Source organism: Rhamphochromis sp. 'chilingali' (assembly GCF_963969265.1).
Source record: "Rhamphochromis sp. 'chilingali' genome assembly, chromosome: 8".
Classification (NCBI taxonomy): Eukaryota; Metazoa; Chordata; class Actinopteri; order Cichliformes; family Cichlidae; genus Rhamphochromis; species Rhamphochromis sp. 'chilingali'.
Window position 1 is genome coordinate 35482405 of NC_137935.1, and position 22702 is coordinate 35505106.

The following is a 22702-nucleotide window of genomic DNA, read 5'->3' on the forward strand; positions in this document are numbered from 1 at the left end:
TTTTTAGCCGCGAGTAGCAGACAAAGGCCAACAACAACAACAATAATCCAGGTGCACTCTCTTCAGAACCTGTGTGGTCTAGACATGCAATGTCTTAACTAATGTGTTACCGAATGCTGGACAGGTGTGTATGTGTGTGGATTTTAACCTTTAAGGACAGAAGGACTGAAGCCCTGCTAATCTGACATCTTGTGGGTGCACTATTATGCATGTGTCACGGACCCGGCTCTGGGGACTTGGGGTCCGTGGGCAGTGGGGGACTATGACTGTTGTTGTTGTTGTTGTTGTTATTATTATTATTATTAGGTGTGTTGTCTGCACTGCCCCTGTGCACATCTGTGTGTAGGCAGGTATGTGTGTGTATTGCCTATCTGCTGTGGCCAAGTTACAGGCACCTTCAGCCCTGGGGGTGTGGCCTAACTTGAGGGCTGGCCACACCCGAAGTCCTGGCCGCACACCTGCTCCTCATCTGGGCTCGTCGGGGGAGCTATTTAGATGAGCGATGGAGCTTCCACCGATGCGGGATTATTGCGTTGGACTACACGTCAGTCTTCTAGCATAGTCAAGTTTGAGTGTATGCCTGCTGGGACAAGTGTGTAACGGCTGCCTCTATTGTTTTCCCCTCAGGAGGAGTGTGGGACAAGAAGGAGCAGTGAGCACGGGGAGTGCAGGGACACTGGAGCAGAGAGCACTACACGGGGACTTTAGGGAAGAAGACACTACACGGGAGTCTGGGAAACTGGGGATTCATTGTTGTTTACTTCACCACCTTGTAAATAAACACTGTTGCACTGAAGAGTCCGGCGTTTGGGTCCTATTTCCCCATCTCCCCACAGTCTGCCAGCCAGACCGTGACAGCATGGTGGATTTTTGAAACATTTCAGCAATTTTTAAATATGATGTAAGAATGCAATTAACAGTTTGAAATGGAACTTAAGTTTGAACACATAAGATTTAATACCATCTGTTACACCGTGCTGAATGCTGACTGTTTCCAGTACTTTTCTTGCTTTTAGATGAGTTAAAATGGCATTTAGATTTATTAGTAAATGTAAAAAATAAAAAAATAAAAAAATCAATCAATGAGGAACCACACACACATATACACACCCACAGAATGTGATTCTTTTTTTACTGAATCCAATGGGTGAAAATCCTTACATAACTGAATATGTATCCATTAATCTGGCAGTCTTTCTGCTGAATAAGCCGGGATTGTGAGCTACTTCGCCACTGCCAACAGTGCTGATGTGTTTGAGGCTGAATTTGCACTTTAATGATATCCTCATGAATCTAGAGACCTGACCTTGCGCTGTGTCCCTCTAAGAATGCCATATAGGAGGCATTTCCTGGTGAGCATTATCTGTAGACAGAAGCTTGTTTTTGTGATTTCACAGCTGCTTCCTCTCTGGGTAATCACTCCCAGATGGCTGAGATCTGATCAACAACAGCAAAGTCACTGTACCTCACCGAGTTTAATTCATACTGTAACTTTCACTGTTCTTTAGGCAGGAAACTATGAAACAGACACATTTAAGCTCAGTGAAACACAGCAGATGGCACGGCATATTATCATGTTTTCAGAATCTTAAAATGGTCTGAAATGCTTTAAAGAACTTATGTCATCACTCGCTGCAGTTCAATTTCATTACATAAGATTAGTGGTTATATAATAGTGTAACCAGAGGAAGAACAAACAAAGAAGACGGGGGTGGATAAGGAATGCACTGGTGCCCTTGGCTAAAAGGCAGAAGCATTTTTACAAAGACGCGTAGGACTGAATTCACTGTGCATAATGCTCCATCAACCAGAGTGCTGCTGTACTAATCGTGTTTATAGTCACTGTGAAAACACACTCACTAAAAACGTGTGGGTAAACTTGTGTTTTTAGGCACTGAGAGTGTCGGCAGACTGACATCAGTCACCTGAGCTCACTGTTTTGTTCGGCTCATTTTAAAAATTTATATGGCACATTTGAATACAACAGCAACCTGCTGTACAGAATTACAAAATAACTAGTACCGAATAACTCTCATACTGTATTAAAAGACAGTGAATACAAATGTGTTTTAGGTTTGAAAAGACTAACAGTAGGAGGCTGTCTGATGTGTAGGGGTAGATTATGCCACAGTTTAGGCGAGGGGTCTGCAACCTGTGGCACTTTTGTCCTTATACTGCGGCACCGGGTGGTTTGGAAAAATAAATTAGAAGTATTTAGCTGAAGTGTATTTTATTTGTGTTTAGTTCTTTTTTTAACTTGTAGTTCTAAACTGGAAGATTATTGTGATATTGAAATATAAAAATAAAATTATATTTTCTTATTTTTCATTGCTCAAAATAAGCGGCACACTCGCGGAAGCTGGCGTACCCACCGAAACGCCAGCATTTATTGAGACTTTCAACTCCAGGTAGGCCAATTATGGATCTTCGGATCCACATTATGTCAGCAGCTATTCTCCACCGTGAACTATGTTAAAAACAAACACCGCTCACGCCTCACAGATGACAGCTTAGAGTCCTGCGTAAAGATGAAAGTCACTTCGTACAGCCCCGATTTGCAGACGCTGTGTGCAGAGGTTCAGGAGCAGAAGTTCCATTGTAAACATACCACGGCAGACCCGCTGCTTTTCAACATTTCTTTATTGACCACTTTTCACACAGGGTTGCTGTACGCATACAGCCGGCTGTACCCATACGGAAAAGAAATAGTAAAAACTTATATGTGATTACTCATGAAAGTGGCCACTTTCATGAGTAAATCATATAAGGCTTACATGATTTACTCATGAAAGTGGCCACTTTCGCATTACTTTCATACATTGTTTAAGTAAGTATCAGAAATATACAAGTTTCATTATATAATTTTTCAAGGGATCTTATATCTGTTTTCACACTTATATGCTTTTCATACAAGTTTCACACAAGACAGATACAAAGTTTATAAGATTTATATATATCTTTTCCATATGGGTAGCTTTTCAGCTCACAGCCCGACAACACAACAGCAGAGAGAGCACAGACTTTAAGGTGGCGAGGTGTGATTGCGGGTGCCGCTCAGGTGCGTCCGACTCCCATGCAGCGGCACTGCAGACCACGCCCCGCCACACACATTAACCATTTAAAATACATATTTAGGCAGAATTTTGCAAATATCAATTTTTTTTAGCAGCATAGTGCTTTTTTTCCAATAATTTTTTAAAAGTCAGGTCAAGGCTCCAAAAGCCCAAAGGTGATATGAGGGTGGCGGCTCACAACAGTTTTTGTTTGCTACATGGATCATTTTAGTTCAGCTGGCTGTCTTTCCCTTTGTTATATTTCTTTAAGAGTTCAAAATGTGTTAATTACATAAATAAAATGTAATTTTCTCTGTAGCACTTCATGGATTTCATAAGCAACACACCTTAGTTGCTCTGTGGATTCTTTTAAAAAGCAGTTAAAAACTTTTCTGTTCAAACAAGCCTTTTGTTGATCTACGTATTTTATATTCTTTACATTATTTACATTTGATCTTTTACATTGTGTATAATGTCTATTGATTGAATTGTTTACAGCGCTTTGTGAATGCCTGTCTGTTAAAAGCGCTTAATAAATAAACTTTACTTACTTACTTTAGTTGTTCACACAAAGCATAAAGGTAAAAAAAATATATATATACAGTGTTATCTTCATTTTAGATGTCAAAAAGTATTTGCGGCTCCCAGTGTTTTCTTTTGTGTGGAAACCGGGTCCAAGTGGCTCTTTGGGTGTTAAAGGTTGCTGACCCCTGGTTTAGGGGCTACGACCCCAAATGCTCATTTGCCTCTGTGAACCAGCCTACCCTTGGTCTGGCTAAAAGTAAAAGATCTTTTGATCTAAGAGATCTAGAGGGCACAAAAAAGCTGCAAGAGGTCAGATAAATACCCAGGAGCCTGTCTATTCAGGGCTTTGATGGCTGTGGGTATGTACTCATGTGCTGGCTGTTACCCTCACCTGTGGTAAATGAGAGTGCTATGTAACAGGACCACAATGAAAATCAGCCAAATTGCATAGAAGGCAAGCTCACCAAACCGTTTAGTGATTAAATCAAAAGCAGCATGGGAAGGAGAGTTAGCTTTCACTGATTTGGTCCAGGACACGTCAAACTGCAGGTAAAGGTGCCGTTTACAGTTTGTTACTTTAGATGTTCTCCTATTTCAGTTGCTGAAGTGTTCAAATTCCTCTCTGGGTCTGAACACAAACTAGATGATGCCTGAGAGGCCAGAGACCGCTCATCACTCACACACACTCAATCCCGTGTTCAACTTCACCCTGGAATTGACCTGACAACCAATATATGAGTCACCACACATCACGTACCTAATGACCTTCCTGAACCCAGTGACCATTCATAATGGTATCAACACTTCCTACGGTCGCACGTGAACAGGCTTAACAGTCAAACTGTCAGGGTTTAACTGGCAACAGACTTACATCATTACTACCAGAGCAGGACGTTTTCTGAGAGGCTCTGGAAGGAAAAGTATGTATGAAGTCACAGTTGGAACTTTTTCATTTCAGGTACAGGTGGGACTGGCTATCAAATACACCCTCACTTCATAAGGAGAAACCTATCAGAAGAAAGCTAGAGGTGAGGCTGCACCAAGGCTCAGTACATACAATAAGTAGGGCTTATTCTGAACTGTGAATGAGGCAAAGCTACAGTGTTAAGAGTCCAAGAACAGACCTAAGGAGATGGAATTGAGCAGAGGCTATGCTTGTAAAATTATTATGGTGTTAACTTACACATTCAGCAGCTCCATTACAGTAACATTATGATTCAGATGGTGTCAATGTTCTACCTTCTTCACAGATTCAAGTCCATTATTGCCCGTCCTTTTGCTTTTCATTCTTTTTAGTGCTGTTTTTTTTTTTCAACAAACTCCTGAGAAATAGATTTGTTCATCAGCAAAAAGCAAAAAGTGTGAAGCAGGTTCATCAGATCTTTTTTTCCCCAGAAACAGCTGCTCGTTGGCACTGGAAACAAGTTTAATGAGACCACTGAGACCGAATAGGGAATCCAGAAATCTAAACAATGGCTACATTATTTTGGTCTTAAATCTCCATGGGTTCATTATAATGAGCTGTAAACACACTCTGCACACTTTGAGTCACTGTTGATAGGGGGGGAAATAACTGATAGTGCATATTAAACTGATGTTAAGAATACTGTAGCTGCTGATGGAATTTTTTGCTGTTTCAGCTGCGCACAGAAGAGCTTCGCTTGCAATGCATGCTGGGAGAAAGAATGCTGAATGTGACAACAGAAATCAAAGTGACTACTCCCACCCTGAGCTCTGCTGCCAGCCTTCTGTAGCTTCACATGATTGGAAGTGTGTTCTGTTTGTTCACGAGTAACGTGCGCCTCCAGCTCATCTTGTTATGATGCTTTTATAGGAGAAACTCTCTGCTCTTATATAAATAACCCCTGCCATCTGCCTCTGATTCACCAATAACACAGTCATACAGGATGGGGGAGGGGAATATCTGCAGTTTAATTAACTACAGCTTACCTAAATCCCCCTTTCTGTAAATTCCTCTGTAGTGACTGGAACATTTTATTAGCCACGGCCATATAACATAAATACACAGACACATGCACACACTTCCTGCTGTGATTTCGCCACTATCTCAGCGATGACAGGATGGAGGACAAATCCTCTGTGCTTGCTGCAAATTTTATTTCATAACACACACACACACACACACACACACACACACACACACACACACACACACACACACACACACACACACACACACAACTGGAATGTGGACATTGCTGAGTAATGCCACGGTCACTACCAAAAATAGCTGCCTTGTTTTTAGTAATGGCTGCTTGTCCACTCACAATTGACTGATGCTTTGGCCAGCCCAGTGCAACTCATAACAGTGAAATAACATCTTGGCTTTGTCACCGTGGCAACACTGTTTTTATTTTTATTTATTTTTTTGCAGAATAGAAAACTAGAGGACACTGTGACATCACTGTGACAGGACTGAGCATAGAGAGATCTCGCTCTCAGAGAGAGAGTGAGGTGTGTGTATGTGTGTTTCTGGGAGAAATGGCTTTGAATAACTTGGAGCAGATGTGACTTTTGACAAGTTTTAGAAGCTGAAAACACAAGTTATTTAGTCTTGGTAGTCAGCATTTCAATCCTGTCATCCCATAATAACAAAAATAATTAATATGTGTTTTCGATGAAAATATTACATGAAACATAAAATATCAGAAAGAGGCAGGAACCATGTAAAAAAGGCTGGGAGGTTAAGTCATATAGTAAAAAGTGACAATACAGGGGAAAAACCCAGACTGTTTTGAAATGACATTTTGGAAGAAAATTCCTGTCACGGCTGCACAGCAGTCGTGTGGTGTATTGAAAAAAGGATCCAAAATGCAGGTACCGGCTGGGGTGCGAGTGAGTGTTTATTTACAGCGGTGAGAAGGTGACAAAACAGGAAGAGCAGAGCGGGGAGTAAACAAACCTAAACTGGGAAAACTAAAGAACAAAACTTAAACCAAACACTCACGGGAGGAGGAGCGAAATGCACAAAGAGAGATGGCAGAGAGACGCAGAATGAATACCAGGTAACAGAATAATGCAGACTGACATGGAACTAAACAGACGACGCGACAGAGAGCACAGGAAAACACAGGGCTTAAATACACGGGGAGTAATCAGGGAATGGGCCACAGGAGGGAGACACAGCTGGGAGCAATAAGGCTAACGAGACAGGGGAGAGGTAAAACTGAACACACTGACATGAGACATGAACTTTCAGAATAAAACAGGAAACTAACAGACACAGAGAATCAGACAGGACACTGAACATGACAGGCAGACTCATGAGCAGACACAATAACACCATGGACAGACAGAGGGAACACAGAGAAGTGGGAGCAGGCAGGCAAAGAACAGAAACCTAACAAATGGCAAAATCACAACAGAATACACACTCGGAATGAACAAAAGCATAAGGAAACACAAAACACTGAGTCCTCAGACTCAGGACCATGACAGTACCCCCCCCTCAAGGGCTGGCACCAGACAGCCCAACAGAAACACAAAAACGGACCAAAACCAAAAAAAAACCCCACGAACCAAAAAACAGAAAACGACCCGACCAGGGCGGGCGGTGGGGGTCCAGGACGGAGGGACACAGTCCAAAAAGGCCCAGACGGACAAGGTCAGGGGGCCGACCCGGAGGCCAAAACAGTTCAGTTCCGGGGGCCGACCGTGTGAAAGGCAGCGGCAGTGGGGCAGGTCCGGAGGCCGGCCACGCAGTAGGCAGTGGTGTGGAAACAGTTCTGGGGGCCGACCGTGCAGACGGCAACAGCGGCGTGGAAACAGCTCTGGGGGCCGACCGTGCGGACGGCAACAGCGGCGTGGAAACAAGTCCGGAGGCCGGCCACGTGGAAGGTAGTGGCGGCGTTCAGGAGGGCGTTCAGGAGGGCGTCCACGGTGGCGGAGATGCCCAACAAGCGGCCTGGCAGATGACCGACGATGTGGAGGTGGTAGTAGGGGACCTGAAGGCTGCGTGGCCCCTGCAGCCCCAGGCGAAGCGGAGGCTGGACCAGACGAGGCGGAGGCTGGACCAGACGAAGCTGATGAGGACACGGAGGCTGGACCAGACGAGGATGAAGACACGGAGGCTGGACCAGACGAGGATGAAGCAGTGGCTGGACCAGACGAGGATGAAGCAGTGGCTGGACCAGACGAGGATGAAGCAGTGGCTGGACCAGACGAGGATGAAGCAGAGGCTGGACCAGACGAGGATGAAGCAGAGGCTGGACCGGATGAAGCCAAAGCAGACGCTGGACCAGGCGACGAGGATGAAGACAAAGCAGATGCTGAAACCGGACCAGGCGAGGCCGAAGACTCTGAGGCCGCAGCAGGCGAGGGTGATGAGACTGCAGCTGGTGATGAGACTGCAGCTGGTGATGAGACTGCAGCTGGTGGCTGGACGGGCTCCTCAGGCCCCCCAGCAAAAACAGTCTCAGACCCAGTGGGCACTGGAGCCCCTGGCACACACAGAACAGAACCAGCAGGCACACGGGCCTCTGGCAGGGACGCAACAGAACCAGCAGGCACACGGGCCTCTGGCAGAGACAGAACAGAACCAGCAGGTGCGGAGACCTCTGGCAGAGACAGAACAGAACCAGCAGGCACACGGGCCTCTGGCAAACACATGGCAGACTGCAGCTGCACAGAGCATTGAGTCTGCTCAGGCAGCGACGGCTGGGTGCGGTCCTCAGCAGGCTTCTTGACCGCCAGGGGTCCAGAGTCTGCTGGGGGCTGAGACCCAGCCTCTGGGGAGGCCCTGGGGCGAGTAACAGTCTCTAAATTAGCCAGTTTCTGAGAAACTAGAGTGGTTTTAATGCGTTTGTCTCTCCGCTCAAAATGGGTGCTAGGAACGGGGTTCAAAATGGGTGGCACAGACACAGCGTCCAGTATGGAGGGAGCGGGTGACCGGGCTAATGGAATAGATGCAGGCTGGGCTAATGAACTGGCTAAAGGCTGATGTACAGGTTGAAGTGAGACTGGAGTTGGTGGTGGAGTGGATGAAACACAGTCAGTTACTTGTGAGAGGTTAGTTACCACGAAGGTAGGTAAACACCGTGTACTGTCTTTACCCTCCCCATGAACAGCCCCAGAAAACACAGTCCCAGAAGCACCAGCGTCCTTAAAACTCACCACAGCTGGTTGCACAGGAGTCCCTGAATCCGGCTGTGGGGTGAAGCGCCGGTGGCGCGAATGTTTCCTCCCCACCGCTGACGGCTCCGACAGGCAGGGAAAATCCTCTGGGGGGTCGGGCCGTGAAACCTCCGGTGGGTGAATCTGAGACGGATGCTTTGTGGTGGTCATAGTCCATTGTTGCTGGGCAGAATCCGCTACTTCCCGAGCTTGCACCGCTTCCCGGGCTTTATGCAGCTCAGCGATTAAGTCTGTAAATCCCCGGACCTGGTGGAGATAAGGATTTCCGGCCAGGATAGCCTCAACGGCATTTATCCCCACAACCTTCGCTCGTGCATTGGAGGTGTGGGTTACCCAGTCCACCAGGCGTAGGGCACGTGTGAGGTCGCTCTCCCCGGCCAAGACCGCTGGATCCATCTTGTGGTCGCGTCGTACTGTCAGGGCTCTGTGTGCGGGCAGGCAGAGATGAGGATCCAAATGCAGGACTCGAACACAGAATTGAAACTCAAAAAACCCTCAGATTTATGCCTGTGTGTCCTTGGTCTCAGTGTTCCATCCTCACTCCATGTTTGTTTTTCTGCCAGCAATAAAGCTGAGGTTTTTTGAGTTTCAATTCTGTGTTCGAGTCCTGCATTTGGATCCTCATCTCTGCCTGCCCGCACACAGAGCCCTGACAATTCCTTCCATATGTAATAAAATAAAGTTGTTTAATAAATATAATAAAATACTGTATGGTAGTTAGCCAATTTCTTAAATTATTTGCTATTTCCACTTCAATTAAATGCTTTTCCTTAATTTATTCTTGTGATTATTCACAAGAATAATGGGGGGTTTTTTTGTTTTAGTTTTTTTTAACCCACTGGACCGCCATAGATTCTAACTCGTGTTCTTTTAAAGGCTTTGTTTAGTGCATTATGGAACAGTAAAGCTGTCCACTAAAAGCCACACTGATGACATCATTTTGGATGAGTTAGAAGCTCTCCAGAGGGCAGAGCAAAGCAGCTTTTACGAACTGTTGAGGAAAATCTCCCAAATCACACTGGATTGGGGGGTTGCAGGGTTCTCTGCTCTCTCCATTATTCAAAAGGAAAATTGAAAAATATCAGTGAACAAGCGTGGAGCACTGACCTCTTTGCATTATACTGTGATTCTGCAATATACTGTGCAGAAAAGACTTAATATTTTTCTTTCATCCTACAACCTGACTTCAGACTCAGTGTAAAATACAGTTAGAATGTTAGTGACTAAACAGTGTATGAAACAGAACCCTTTAAACATTTGTGTGTAACAGTGCAGGAATCATACCAGACCACTTTAATGACAGCTACACCCGTTCTGCTAATTCTGCTAATTCAGCGATTCTTCTCTGTGAGCACTGTACAGAAGCACAGGCTGTGAGTGTGGGATTACACTCATGGAAGGCTCTACCAGTTGCATTTACACTGTTTAACTAGCAGAAAACCGACGAGGGGGCCAAATGCACAGATGTATGCATTCAATTAACAAAGCAGCTAAATGCTCAGTTAGGTGCTCATCCTATAAACATATCATAACATACAGTGTTAAGAGAACTGTGACATTACCTGGAGTCTACAATACTAATTCAGTCGAAAATAGAGAAGAATTTTCTGACTCTCTTGCTTCCTCCCTCCCCTTTACTCGTGGACTGGACCCCAAGACACATGAACTCCTCCGCTTGGGTGGGCAAAAGTTCACAGGCTTTGTTATGTTACAGATGTTATGTTCATCTTTTAGGTACAGTTTATGGACAAACTATGCAGCCTATCTTGTAAACAGAAGTGAGCACAGTGGATTAGGAAGAGCAGTGTCTGGACCAGAAAAGAACGGGCTTGTTTGATGTTAAACTCTTCAAAATAAATTCCAAATATTTTACTTTTTTACAAAATGCAGGTGTTGAGTCAAATATAAGTGATATTTTCACACATAATTTTCTCTTTTCTAACGCTTTCTAACGCTACAACACACACACACACACACACACACACACACACACACACACACACACACACACACACACACACACACACACACACACACAGGAGTAACTACTTATGACAGTGAAACAAGCCTGAACATGCAAATCCCCTAGATCTGCATACCTCCATAATCATAATTTAAATAGGTATATTCATCTCACACATCACTCACCCTCAGTACTCTTGGATTTTTTGTTTCTTGCTTGCCCAGTTTGGAGCTAGTGACCTCGGGAGAACAGGTCAATGACATATATTGTGGAGGTAAACACAGACGACACGAGAGCTCTCGATTAACACTGCTGGTTTATTACTCATCACCACACAACTGAATACTTTTCCCTCCAAAACACAGCAACAACACTTCCTGAGAACTGGGTGTGAGTGGAGCCCTCCAGTGGTCCGCCACACATGCCCCCCCCCCCCCCGAACACCCAGTAGGGTCATCCCCTAGTCCAGAACCCTTGCTTTAATTAAACGTCCAGAACGGCTGAACCGTGGAGGTGGAGAGCTGGCGGAGGGGAAACGAGCCTGAGGGCCAGGCTGGCATGGGCGGTCAGGAAAAGCTGAAGATAGCTCGGGCCCTGCCAGGTGGGCGCGCTCCCAGAGGAAGCAGGGTTGTCCAGTCCAGTGGAAGGCGGGCGGCCACGGCGGGGGGCCTGAGCCGGCACCACCTGATCATCCAGAAGCACATATGCTGGTTTAAGTCTGTCAATAGAAACAGCCTCCTGCCGACCCCCAAAATCCAAAAGGAAATGCTTCTGGCTCGGTTGAATAACCCTAAAGGGGCCGTCATACAGTGGACGCAGCGGAGGCCTATGAGCGTCATGCCTGACAAACACAAACTGCGAAGAGTCCAACGACCTCGGAACAAAGGTGTCGGGCACACAATGGTGCACTGGGCCAGGAAGAGAAAACGAGTCTCTTGGGGGACGGAGAGAGAGCACAGAGGGAGCGAAGCACGGGGTGGGCTCTCGGGCAAGAATTCCCCGGGGACCCGGAGGGGCTGACCGAGGAAACCCCGAGGCCTTCTTTAACCGCACAGCGCAACCCCAGTAAAACCCATGGAAGGCGGTCAACCCAGTTGCCATCTGTGAGAGAAGCACGGAACGCGGCCTTAAGCGACCGGTGGAAACGTTCGCACATCCCGTTGGCCTGCGGGTGGTACGCAGTGGTCCGGTGGACCTTGACCCCCAGGCCGTCAGCCATGGCAGACCAAAGCTCGGAAACGAACTGGGGGCCTCTGTCTGAGGTGATGTCGGCGGGGGGACCGAAACGCGAAACCCACGTTGACAAAAATGCCCTGGCCACTGCTGCTGCTGTAGTGGATGCCAGAGGCACTGCCTTGGGCCAGCAGGTTGTGCGGTCCACTACAGTCAAAAGGTGCGTGAAACCTTGTGACTGCGGCAGAGGACCAACCAGATCCACATGTACATGATCAAAACGCCTCCCTGGAACGCGGAAAGATTCGAGGGGCGCCTGTGTGTGCCTATGGATCTTAGCACGTTGGCATGGGATGCACGCGGCAGCCCAGTCTTTCACCGATTTATGAAGGCCCGGCCTTCGTAAACCTAGAGCTGACCAGCTTGACCGAGGCCCGGACGCCTGGATGAGAGAGGGCGTGTGCGGAGTCAAAAACGCGACGACGCCACGAAAGGGGAACTACAGGGCGTGGACGGCTGGTGGAAACGTCACAAAACAGGCTAGGCCCGCCGTTCCACACAGGTCTGTCCTCCAGTACAAGGCCCGTTTGCGCAGACCGAAGGGCTTGGGACGTCCGGGTCGGCCTGTTGGTCAGCGGCCAAAGCCTCAAAGTCTATGCCAACATAAACGGGAGAAACCAGCACGCGGGATAGACAGTCAGTTGGACTTACCAGCCGCGTGCTCAATGTCAGTTGTGAACTCGGAAATGGCAGCCAATTGGCGCTGCTGGCGCCCGCTCCATGGATCAGAGACCTTGGACATCGCGAATGTCAAGGGTTTATGATCGACGTACGCGGTGAAGCTCCGACCCTCGAGAAAAAAACGAAAATGCCACGTCGCGAGGTGCAGGGCCAGCAACTCCCTGTCAAAAACGCTATATTTGCGCTCACTGTCCCTAAGCGTGCGACTAAAAAAAGCGAGCAGTTGCCAGATACCGGAGACCCGCTGTTCTAACACAGGTCGCCACGTCCGACGCGTCAGAGGTCAACGCAATCTCCGCCGACGGAAACGGGTGAGCCAGCAGGGCGGCATTAGCCAGCAGGGCGGCATTAGCCAGCAGGGCGGCATTAGCCAGCGCGGTCTTCGCCCCAGAAAATGCCTGGATGCGTTCAGGGAGCCAATCAATCTGGTCCTTAGCTGTTTTACCCTTCAAGGCAGCATAGAGAGGCTGCAGCAGGTGCGCAGCTCTGGGGAGAAAGCGGTTGTAGAAATTGACCATCCCCAAGAACTCCTGCAGCGCTTTAACGGACGCGGGACGCGGAAAAGCCGAGACGGCCCGGACCTTGTCTGGCAACGGAACCACACCGTCAGCGGAAATGCGGTGGCCCAAGAAATCCAGAACCGGCAAGCCGAACTGGCACTTGGAGGGGTTGACGATCAGGCCGTGTGCCGCCAAGCGCTGGAAAACCTGATGCAGATGGTACGCGTGCTGACTCTCAGAACAGCTGGCCACCAATATATCGTCAAGGTACACGAAGACGAAAGGCAGCCCGCGCTAGACAGAGTCCATCAACCGCTAAAAAGTCTGGGCGGCGCCTTTCAGGCCGAACGGCATGCGCAAAAGTTCAAACAGGTCGAAAGGGGTAATAACGGCAGTTTTGGGGACGTCTTCGGCGCGCACGGGAACCTGGTAATACCCCCGCACCAAGTCAATTTTAGAAAAAATTGAGGTGCCGGCGAGGTGGGCGGAAAAATCCTGGATGTGGGGAATGGGGTAACGGTCGTTCTCCATGACATTATTCAAACGGCGAAAATCCCCACACGGTCGCCACCGACCGTCTGACTTGGGCGAAGAGGAAGATGTGGACGAAGAGGAATCCCCCGTCGTCCGGTCCGAGAAAGGATAGCATGTGCTCCATCAGTTCGAGAGTTGTACCGCCACCCAGGCCTGAGAGGGAGAGGAGCTTCTCGGCTCGCTCTGCATCGGAGAGGGCATAGCGCCGAAGAAGCAGCTCCTTAAGGGCGGCGTACTTCCCTCGGGTGGGTGGGTCCCGGAGGAGAGTCAACGCACGACGGGTGGCTAGCGGGTCGAGAGAGGCCACCACATGGTGATATTTCGTGTCGTCAGCCGAGATGCCACGAAGGGCGAACTGAGCCTCCACGTGCACGAACCACAATGGGGGATCGTGAAGCCAAAAGTCCGGCAGCTCGAGCGCTACAGCAAACGTAGCTGCAGCCGGAGGCAGAGGGCTGACGGCAGCTGATGCATCCAGAGCGGAGTCGGTGCCACCATCGGACTGCAGCATGTTTGAGTCAGGGGTCACCAATGTGGAGGTAAACACAGACGACACGAGAGCTCTCGATTAACACTGCTGGTTTATTACTCATCACCACACAACTGAATATTTTTCCCTCCAAAACACAGCAACAGCACTTCCTGAGAACTGGGTGTGAGTGGAGCCCTCCAGTGGTCCCCCACAATATTTACATATATTTAGACGTCTCTCACTTTAAAAAAAAATCTGAATACTTTTAAGCAACATATCCTAAATTCACTGCATTAATCTGGTGTATTTGATAAAAACATTAAGGTGGTGTAAAAATGACACACCTGCAAGTACAAGAACAGGGAATATCATCACAAAACCAAAGTGTGCTGCGAAGACTAAAAAGATGAAAATAAAGAAAGCAGAAGACCGGAGATAAAAAAAAGAGCAGGCACAGGAAAGAATATGAATCCACTCCTCATATTCCCTGTTGTTCCATGTGAGCACACTGTGCACAACAGAGGCAGCCCAGAGGGATAAATTTGTATAAATGCTCTATTCATAAATGTCAGAAGAAGCTCAGGCAAGCAGGGGAGCTGAAATCTTACTCCTCTTATGTTAAAAAGCACCAGGAACAGGGAGGCCACTTTAAAAAGCATTCCAGAGGCCAGGTTGGACTGCTCCCTAGAGATGGGAATAAGAGACACAGGAAATGAGCATTTTGGCACAAGCCCAGCTCGGTGCAGGTAAAATCTGTCCATCAACTATGCTCAATTAATTCAAAGATGTTTGGACTGCTGGGTAGAGGAGGGTGGCTTGGGAGCAAAATGGGTCAAAACAAGGTGAGGAGGATGGAAAGGATAAGTAATCCCAGATTCTGGCTCTGCTTCCCAGAATGACTTCATAGGAAGACAGAAAGTGACCAACAGAAAGAGAGATTTTTACTCCTCTGACAGGCATTCAAGAAAAAATATATCAAAGACCACATGATAAATGTAAGACATGGTCAGTATATGTGTTTTAACAATGATGATGTTACTCCCTATTAAGAGAGGGTTTGCATAATGATGATATTTTTCTACCCTGCATATCTTGAAGAGAGTGAAACTGGGTCACCTTCTTACATTACATAAATTTATACAAAAATATCAATTATACCCTGGTAATATCAGGGAATAACTATTTGGAAATTCTTTATAGATAAAAATAACTACTCTTATTGTCTCCTGTCTATAATCACCCAGCAAATGAAATGCTTTTCACAGTCAGGTGTTTCACTACATGGAAGCATGTATGTTACAACACTGTATACGCTGCGGGAAAAGTTACAACAATATGAACACTACAGCAAAATCTTTGATTTGTGTGTAGATATGTGTATGTAAATTCTGTGTGTCCCTTGCAAAGGTTATAGCCAGAGCTAAAAGAGTGTTATTATGTACTCATTTTAATCACTTGTGGGGGATTCATTATTCACATAAACATTCCTTTTTATCTACAGATACAGATTATCTTAGCTGAGGCTTGCTTTGTCACATGTAGAAGAACAGAGGAAATGAACTGTGGGCTGGCAGTGAAAAAGTCAACTCAATAACATCTTTATGATCCACAGTATCTCCCAATGTCTCTAACTCACAGTAGGATAAAACTAAAACAAGTGGGGACAGAAAACACTTTTAAAATGTTTGAACTAAAAGTAAGAATGATGAGCATGAACAAGCCATAACTCCTGCCCATCTTAATTAAACTGACTACAGTCTATAATCCATAATAATTCAAGGTAATCAAAACATGAGTTTAATCAAATCAAAAACAAGTTTAATCTTCATAACTACTTTAAGCATTTGGGTCTACAGTGTACAGCTCAGTTATTGAGGTTGTGTTTGCCACAATCACCCATGACCAACATGTGTTGCTGGGTGGATGACTGTTACTGTGTTAGCACGGAGCCAGAACAGAGACGATGCTCTGTTCTTTGTGAAGACAGAAGAGCTGCTGCTCAAGCTGTCGAGCTGGTGCTGACTAAGAGTGGTGATTACCTGCCATTAAAATCTTTATGGAAAACAAAGCAGCGAGTCATGATCTCAGAGTTTCATTTAACCAACCAACATCACTGTTAGCAACTGAAGTCATAGAATTACACTAACACTTATCTGAAAAGACAGATTCGTGATCAAATTTTACACATGATGGTTTTCAAAGTGGCTGGATATTATTTTCTGTCAACAAACAACTTTTGAAGTTGGAACTCAGTGAGAATGAGTTGGTAAGCTGTGGTAGAAAGCAACCTTTAATCTACCAGCTGGTTCACCCTGAGCCTGCAGTGTACAAACACGTGCATCATCACAGATGACAACACACATTACCCACTGTAAGCTCACCATCAGAAGGATACGACATGTTCAATGGGCAAGCGGTGGTCTGCAGAGATGGAGGAGGTGCTGAGCCAGAGCTGAAGGAGAGGGGCAGGACGGGAAGAGCAGGTGGGACGCTGACAGCGGAACAGACAACAGCAACGAGCGCAGCAGAGCACCAGGCTGGGCCAGCTGTAAAGTGTATTCTAATGTGATTTGTCATTACATAACAGAAGCTGGCACACAGCAGAGCCACTCCACGCTGCAGCCCAAGAACATGCACACAGACACACACCAGCAGCAGCAGCAAGCCTCACAGCACTTAAGGTCATTCCTCTTCTGTTTGTATCAGGGCAGTTAGCAAGTCGACTTAGTGGATTTGTTTAGTTCTTCACTTGGCATAAAACACACTGTGTTTTTGGCTGCACTCATCCAAATTACAGAGAACACTTTTCAACTATAAAAACAACAATACACAAAGAAAACTGACAAGGGCACTCAGTGAGCAAACAACACAGCCAGCGATCACATGACTGGCTGAGGAGTAAACATCAATAGATATTTAGAGTAGAAAGTACCACACACTTTTTTCCTCAACAGACGGAACTGACTGTCAGAATTTTCCTCACACCTACATTTATGTGTACATGTGATAGAGCCCATACAGAAACAGCAAGAGGCAACCTCCTCCTCCTATACTTTGTGTTGCATACATACAGGTCAGCCAGAATGATTTATTCCTGCATCTAACTCCACTGTAACACTACAATGGGATTCATACGAGCAGTATAGTAGGAGCAGCTGTAGTGTATGAGGGGGATTAAATGCTGGTTATATAACCAGTGACCTGCCAGTGCAGCCCTACTGATCCTGGCCCAGCAGAGTACAGCTCGGCTTAAGAGAGCGGCTTACCTCTGCAAATGATTCATTCAGCGTTAAACTCGCTTCATCTTTCACAACATGCATAACACCGGGAGTGAAGTAAGATCTGTGGCCTATTTTAACGAGAAATCCTCCCACAGGAATCATTAGCCCTCCAACACATCCCAGCACTTACACAGATAATAAAACATGATGATAAAATACACTTGCAAATTAATGAGAATTTCATACATTCAGTATAATATGAAACTTTACACGAATATATTGTATATTTTACTTTCTGAAGTTTGTTACAGTGGAATCCCACAGTAGATACATATCAAATACCACATATTATTATTATACTCACATTATATAAACCACTGACAAATATACAATCTTAGCTGGAACCTTTGAAGTACAAATGGAGCATTATAAATATAACGGTTAAATTGTCAGATTTTTGAATGGAGTTTGGTGTGATGCACTCCCGGCGGAGCTCAGAGCTCACAGCAGGCACTCTCGCTGTCTCTTACCTTGGCTTGGTTGATGATAAGCCCCACGAACGTTGACACCAGCACCGACCCGGACATGCTGCCTTTTCTTCGCATCTCCTGCTTTAGGAACGGGAAAGCAGCGGCGGGCGGCTCCTCGGGAACTGTCACCGTGTAGGACTGTCGCATGCTCGGCATGCTGGCGGAGGAATGAAACCGATCACCGGTACGAGTTACTCAGACAACGGCGTAGGTCTCCGAGTGCTCCCGCTGACTGGATGATGAGCTTTCTATCTCAGGGAAGCCAATCACACGTTTCACCAGCTTTCTCTGCTTGTAGTCATTCATTCATCGATATAGACGACCTGTGGCTTCTCCTTCCACGCCGTGCTACTACAGACTGCAATGAACACGCTAAAAGCGACAAACACGTGGTAAAGCCGAGTGTTATAAGAGCAACTGGCCGCTGTGTCGTTCTACGCAGGTGAGGGTCCATTCGGCGGTGTGGGTCTGTAAATGCAAATAAATGCACATTGTGTTCCCATTCCGTTTTACCGGACTGCAGGCCCGCCCCCTTTGGGCTCGGGTGAAGAAAAAAAAAAATCGGCCCACAACAAACGTCAGCGGCCGCCTCCAACCGTGCTGGCTACGTCAGTCCAGCCTTCTCCGCGCTGCTGCTACAGTCTGAAGGACTAAACGCTGTGCTCCAAGGAGACTACGCATCTCCATTTCGATCACGACACAAAAGTCACCCATAAGGGCAACTACTGTATAAAAATCAGTGTAATAGTATGGTAATAGCTAAAGTGAGGAAGAAACATCGGCTGTAAGGGAAAGACAGCATACACTCTTAATGTGATGGCAGGGACAAGTAGTTCTAAAATTAGGATGTGCAGTCCTAAAAAGAAACGGTTGTTAATGACGTTTCCGGTGAATCACCAGCAAAGACATAGACACATTAGTGTTAGTTCTGGTCTGTCTTAATGAGAGGGTGTAGTAGAATGACAGCCTAGATCTATCAGCAGTACCCAAGCAAGCACAGAGTGCCGCTCAGCAGTCTGCTAAATATCCCATACAGTCCGCATGTAGCAGATTAACAACAACTAATGTCCAAATGGTACACTGTATTAGTAACAGAAGTTACAAAATGAACACCATATAACATTCTCTGACCTGAAACTATGAATTAATCCTGTAAACCCATCAATGAAGTGTTTAATTAGGTCACAGATCACAGGAATAACTCCTGTTGGCTATTCCAGGTTTACTTAGACAAAAGTAACAAGGGTTATAGTGAGTAATAACTAGTTGATCAATGATGACATTCATCAAAATACCAAAGATTACTAATAAGATAACAAAACTCATGGTAAAAATTCAAGTCTAAGGTTCAAAGTTGAGGAACGCAAAAGTAAGATAAATACAGACTAACCCTCTTAGTGTCAGAGTACACTCATGGACTTTCGTGGAGTTCACAGAAAAAGTGTTAAAGAAAAACAAGTGTTTCCATGATGGCAGTCAGGTGGCACACAAAGGTGGAATTATTGTGAGTAAGGAGGACTTAATGTTCTGTCTCATCCTTTTTTCTAAGTGAATGATGGTCACATTTTACACTTCAGGCAACCCCAAATAGACCTGCCGTAGAAATACTGAGAGCTACAAGTTACAGTAATGCTTGTGATCACACAGGTCTGTTGACTATAAGCACCTGTGACTATAAGGTTTTGATGACAGCTCACCCGACACCCGGAATTATATTCATGCTAAAAAGAAATTTCCCAATGAATGTAGTTAATAAAACAACCAAATGTCCTGTACCTGCCCTTCCACGTATGGGCAGTATAATTCAACATTGCATCAAACAGGCGAATTGCTGACAAAAGTAACATAAGTACAAGCTGATTTTAGCTGATCCGGTGTGTGAAGTGGAGGAAGTGCAACATGTACCCAACAACAATATCATAACCCAGACTCAAGTGTGTGTACACAACAAATAACCAAAGAGCACAGTCCATCTGCAGACTAAACACTTGTGTGTGTCTGTGTGTGTGTGTGAGAGAGAGAAAGAGTCTAAATCCCTGAAGAAGAAACCTGCAATGTGAGAAGGGTCTGTATTCTGATATGTGATGCAAAAAGCTACATAATCTAAAATTGGGACAAATGAGTCTGAGCAGTGTTTTCTGGGAGAAGTCAGTGTACAGTTACCTTGGGAGGACTGTTCTATTACTTAGGCACATCAGGCTGATTATCTCCTCGCTCAAATGTTTAAATTTAATCTAGGAACAACATATTTCATACTTTTTATTGCTGTTCGTGCGCCGTTATTCATTCTATAGTCACGCGTCGTACAGAGCATACTTTGACTTACTAGCACCGATTCAGATTCAGAACTAAAGGAAGAATGCAGGCGATCCTTCAATATAAAGCAGCTACCAAGTTACAGCTCTGCCCATTAATCCATCTTTCTGTCATAGTCAGATTGTCTCCAGGTTCATGTGGTATCAAATAGAATCCATAGACTGTATATAAAAAGTTGACAGAGGTTCTGTCTGGATTTTGAAGCCAGAAGTAACCAAGCTCTAGTTATCAGCTCAGTCTTGCTAGCTTGGTTAAGAATCTGCATGTATTATTGAGAACAGATGCCAAAGTCAGACACAAATATCTGCAAATTATATATATCATATATAAGCAGATAATAGTTTATTTATTAGATATTTAATACTGTGCCTACATTGCCAGGGATAGAGATGGAAATTAGTTTTTAGATAAAAAAAGGCATCTTCTCTTTTCTGGGATGTTTTTTTACATGGTTCCTCACAAATACAACATAAAACTCACATTAAACTAAGAAAATATCTAAAGTTCCACAACTGGTTCAGGTGAGAAAATTGATCTTTATGGTTTTCTAAGCTAATTCCCTCTGATAAGAAAGACTGTGAAATATGGCGGAGAGCCAGCACTAAGTAATATATGAATCTTGACTTGAGTATATTCTGTCACACTATCAGATAACTAACAAATTAAGTCAACAATTAAACACTGATTCCCATTGTTCCTATAGTGGCTTGACGTAACCTCAGCATCAGATGGTGGTTGAGGAGGGAAAGCTGACCTACAAAGCAAAGCTCTTGATTTAGCGGTCTATATTCATCAATCTTTTGAGTTTACTTGTGAAATAACAATTCTAAGCTCTTGGTGAAACTCGCCAGAGAAAGTCAGGGCTCAGCCAGTTGCTATGAGTGACTATTTAGTTGGAAGAAAGATCAGAACGTCTATCAGACACAAATGACCAGACAGTATATGCTGACATCTGCATAGCACTTTAGAAGTGGTAGTCAACCAGCTGCCACAGCTAGAAAACAAAACAGATGATTTACATCTGAACCATCTCTGTGTGTTAACCTCAAGGTCCAAACAATAACAGGCCATCTTGGATTTAAAGATCCGAGTAGTGATACTCAAAAACCACTGCAGGTTTAGTACTGGGGCAGTGAACAGTAGTTTTAGAGTCCTGCTATAATGATTGCTCTGACAGATATGGCACACCCACAAACCTACCAATCAGGCAGAACTACAATAGCAGCTTGTAAACCTGAGCTACTTAAAAGGCTGGCCCTTCTCTGCCAAAGAACAAGGAAAAGCTCCATCTTGTACCAGACTGTTTATTTTCTCTTAAATCAAACCATAAGCTGTCTGGCTAAGGTGTCAAACCGAGAGTCAGACTGTCTAAACATACTGTTGACCCAACAAAAAGTCTAGACACAAAGCACAAATGGATCTGCTGAGTTTAGTCTCAAGGATGCCACAGTGCCCTGTTGTAGCTGTTTGTCTCCACAAGCAAACATGGAAAAGTGTCAGTGAAGGGCCATTAGTGTCTTTTCAAAGAGCTGGCTTTAAAAAGCAGTAAGAAACTTAAAAAGTACTACCACTTTGAACAATAGACTGAAAGTGGTCTGAATCTGTGTTGTTGATGGGAGAACAACAATACACACAACTGTGGCAACAAAATGTGTCAACATTTAAATGATAATAATACTGTTCTCTGTTGAATATGTCTGACTAACCCAAGAGTGTGTTTAGAGCTTGGTGGCTTATTTGTATCAGATCTCACTTATAATAATGTTGAGTGAGCACTTTTAGCATAGCTTTGTGATAATGCTAATAAGTTTAACTGTTAAGATAGCCAAAATACAAAAGCTTGTGCAATGTGGATTGTGTCATGGGTGCTAGCTATGCCATTCAAAACCTCGCACTACACGATGCACACACGATTAAGGCAAAACACAGGCCGATCCCCAAAACGGTTGCGCAACTGAAAAATCGGCTCTAAATGGGCCAAAAATCGCACAGTGTATGGCCAGCTTTTGGAGGCTAGCTCCAAACAAACATGGTAAATGGTAAATGGCCTGTATTTGTATAGCGCTTTTACTAGTCCCTAAGGACCCCAAAGCGCTTTACACGTCCAGTCATCCACCCATTCACACACACATTCACACACTGATCATAGTGTGCAGCTTGGCAGTGTATACAGCACTATAATGACCAGACCTAATTCTTTTGAAAACCTTACATCTTTCCCAGGTCTCCACTTCATCAAACATTGCCTAGACACAGAGCTGGATGAGGCCAGCACAAACAGCGGCCTATTCGATGAAGATGATGGATCCATGGGGTCAGGAAAGCCAGAAGCAGGGGAGCTGGAGAGGTACCTTTCGTGTCCATTCACTGGAGGTGTGGATCTATTGCATGGCTTTCCTCACATCAAGAAGCTGTCGATCAAAGTCAATACAGCTCTTCCTGCATCTGGAGCTTGTGAAGGATTCTTAGTCATGCAGGACTCCTGTTCACTGCTAAACAGTTACAGCTTCACAGAAAGAA

The 22702-nt window shown here is 45.4% G+C and overlaps 1 protein-coding gene across 8 annotated transcripts in view; it reads right to left on the reverse strand.

Annotated features, from left to right (window-relative positions):
- The window catches only part of usp2a (ubiquitin specific peptidase 2a), a 56820-nt gene that overhangs the window by 10598 nt on the left and 23520 nt on the right, over window positions 1-22702 (reverse strand). Inside the window, exon 1 of one of the 8 annotated variants that reach the window (XM_080889951.1) lies at window positions 17867-18465. The exons of the other annotated variants lie outside the window; for them this stretch is intronic. Coding sequence (XP_080746077.1) covers window positions 17867-18022 — 156 coding nt within the window. The 5' untranslated portion in view covers window positions 18023-18465. Of the gene's footprint in view, window positions 1-17866; window positions 18466-22702 lie in introns of those variants that run through there. 8 annotated transcript variants of the gene reach the window in all.